This window comes from Amphimedon queenslandica, unplaced genomic scaffold, assembly GCF_000090795.2.
Source record: "Amphimedon queenslandica unplaced genomic scaffold, v1.1 AMPQUscaffold_10650, whole genome shotgun sequence".
Taxonomy (NCBI): domain Eukaryota; kingdom Metazoa; phylum Porifera; class Demospongiae; order Haplosclerida; family Niphatidae; genus Amphimedon; species Amphimedon queenslandica.
In genome coordinates this window covers 1-1,346 of record NW_003549095.1, presented here as the reverse complement: position 1 = coordinate 1,346, position 1,346 = coordinate 1, and the positions used below count along the sequence as shown (strand labels likewise).

General features: G+C 34.5%; 1 protein-coding gene across 1 annotated transcript in view; it reads left to right on the top strand.

Moving 5' to 3' along the window:
- Window positions 1-1,239, top strand: part of LOC109589983 (fatty acyl-CoA reductase 1-like) — a 4,421-nt gene extending 3,182 nt beyond the window's left edge. The window contains exons 2-7 of the mRNA XM_020005949.1: window positions 59-165; window positions 246-423; window positions 593-637; window positions 688-806; window positions 912-979; window positions 1,039-1,239. Of these exons, the coding sequence (XP_019861508.1) occupies window positions 59-165; window positions 246-423; window positions 593-637; window positions 688-806; window positions 912-979; window positions 1,039-1,220 (699 nt within the window). The 3' untranslated portion in view covers window positions 1,221-1,239. The remainder of the gene's footprint in view (window positions 1-58; window positions 166-245; window positions 424-592; window positions 638-687; window positions 807-911; window positions 980-1,038) is intronic.
- The last annotated feature ends 107 nt before the right edge of the window (window positions 1,240-1,346 follow it).

The window sequence follows — 1,346 nt, the reverse complement described above, 5'->3', positions numbered from 1 at the left end:
AGAATTATTTTCATAATAATGATTTATCTCTCTTTTCCTCTCTCTTTCTTTCTCTCAGTCCTTTGTACATGTATCTACGGCCTATGCATTCTGTCAGCTGACACAAATCGATGAGAAAGTGTATCAAAATGAAGTTCACTACAAGAAAGTTTTGAATCTTTTGGAGTGAGTCCTGTTTACTATTCTGATTGAGTGATTTGGCATATGCATATACAATAATTCTCTCTCTCTTTTTTCATTTCCAGCTGGTTCAAGGATGACATGTGGAACATGGTCACTCCATCATTACTTGAAGGACGCCCCAATACATATACTTACTCAAAGTCCCTCGGAGAACAAATAATAATGGAAGAAGCCCACGACCTTCCAGTGGCCATATTGAGACCAAGTATCATTGGAGCAGCTGTGAAGGACCCACTACCAGTTAGTGAGGGAGGGAGGGAGGGAAAGAGAGAGAGAGGATAGTGATCATATCTGGTGAATGTAGTCATGTATGATCTATTGTATGTGTTACTACTAATCACCTGTAGTAAATATTTAATGACAGTGATAATACTATTATTTATTTATTTATTTATTTATTATTAATTAGGGTTGGATAGATTGTTTCCATGGTCCAGGTGGTTTATTTGTAGCGGTAAGTGGCCACACCTACTCATGATTTTAACCCTTTCTCTCTCCCCAAAGACTGGTAAAGGATTATTAAGAGTCCTAAGAGCTGACATCAATGGAAAGGCAGACATTGTCCCTGTGGATTTTGTTAATAACATGTTATTATCTGTGGGATGGGCAACAGCAATGAATAAGTAATTAATTACTATTAATTAATTAATTATTAATTAAGTACTAATAATTATTATTAATTTAACTATTATTAATTTTTTATTAATTGATATTTGTTAATTAATCAGGTCCAAAGATATCAAGGTCTATCACTCCAATACAGGCACACAGAATCCTATTACATGGATACAGCTATGTCAGTTATCATTATTTATCAATTGTTATTGACCCCTCCCCTTTTCTTCACCTCCACAGATCCACTGGTTATTAAATCTTATTATGACAATCCGTTTGATTGGATATTTCATCGTCCAAAGATATATTTATGCAGACCAGCTTTCTCATGGCCTCTTTGGCACCTGTTCCTCCACTCTATACCAGCCTACGTAATGGACTTCATATTCACTTTATTAGGAAAGAAAGCAATGTATGTATAACAATGGAAATACATGTAGTGCAGGGTATTTTGTCAAAAAAATGGCAATGAAAGAATTATCTATTTTTATAATGTTTTCTGATGCATATACATGTACTTATGTTGTGTAGAAAGTTTGAGCCAATTC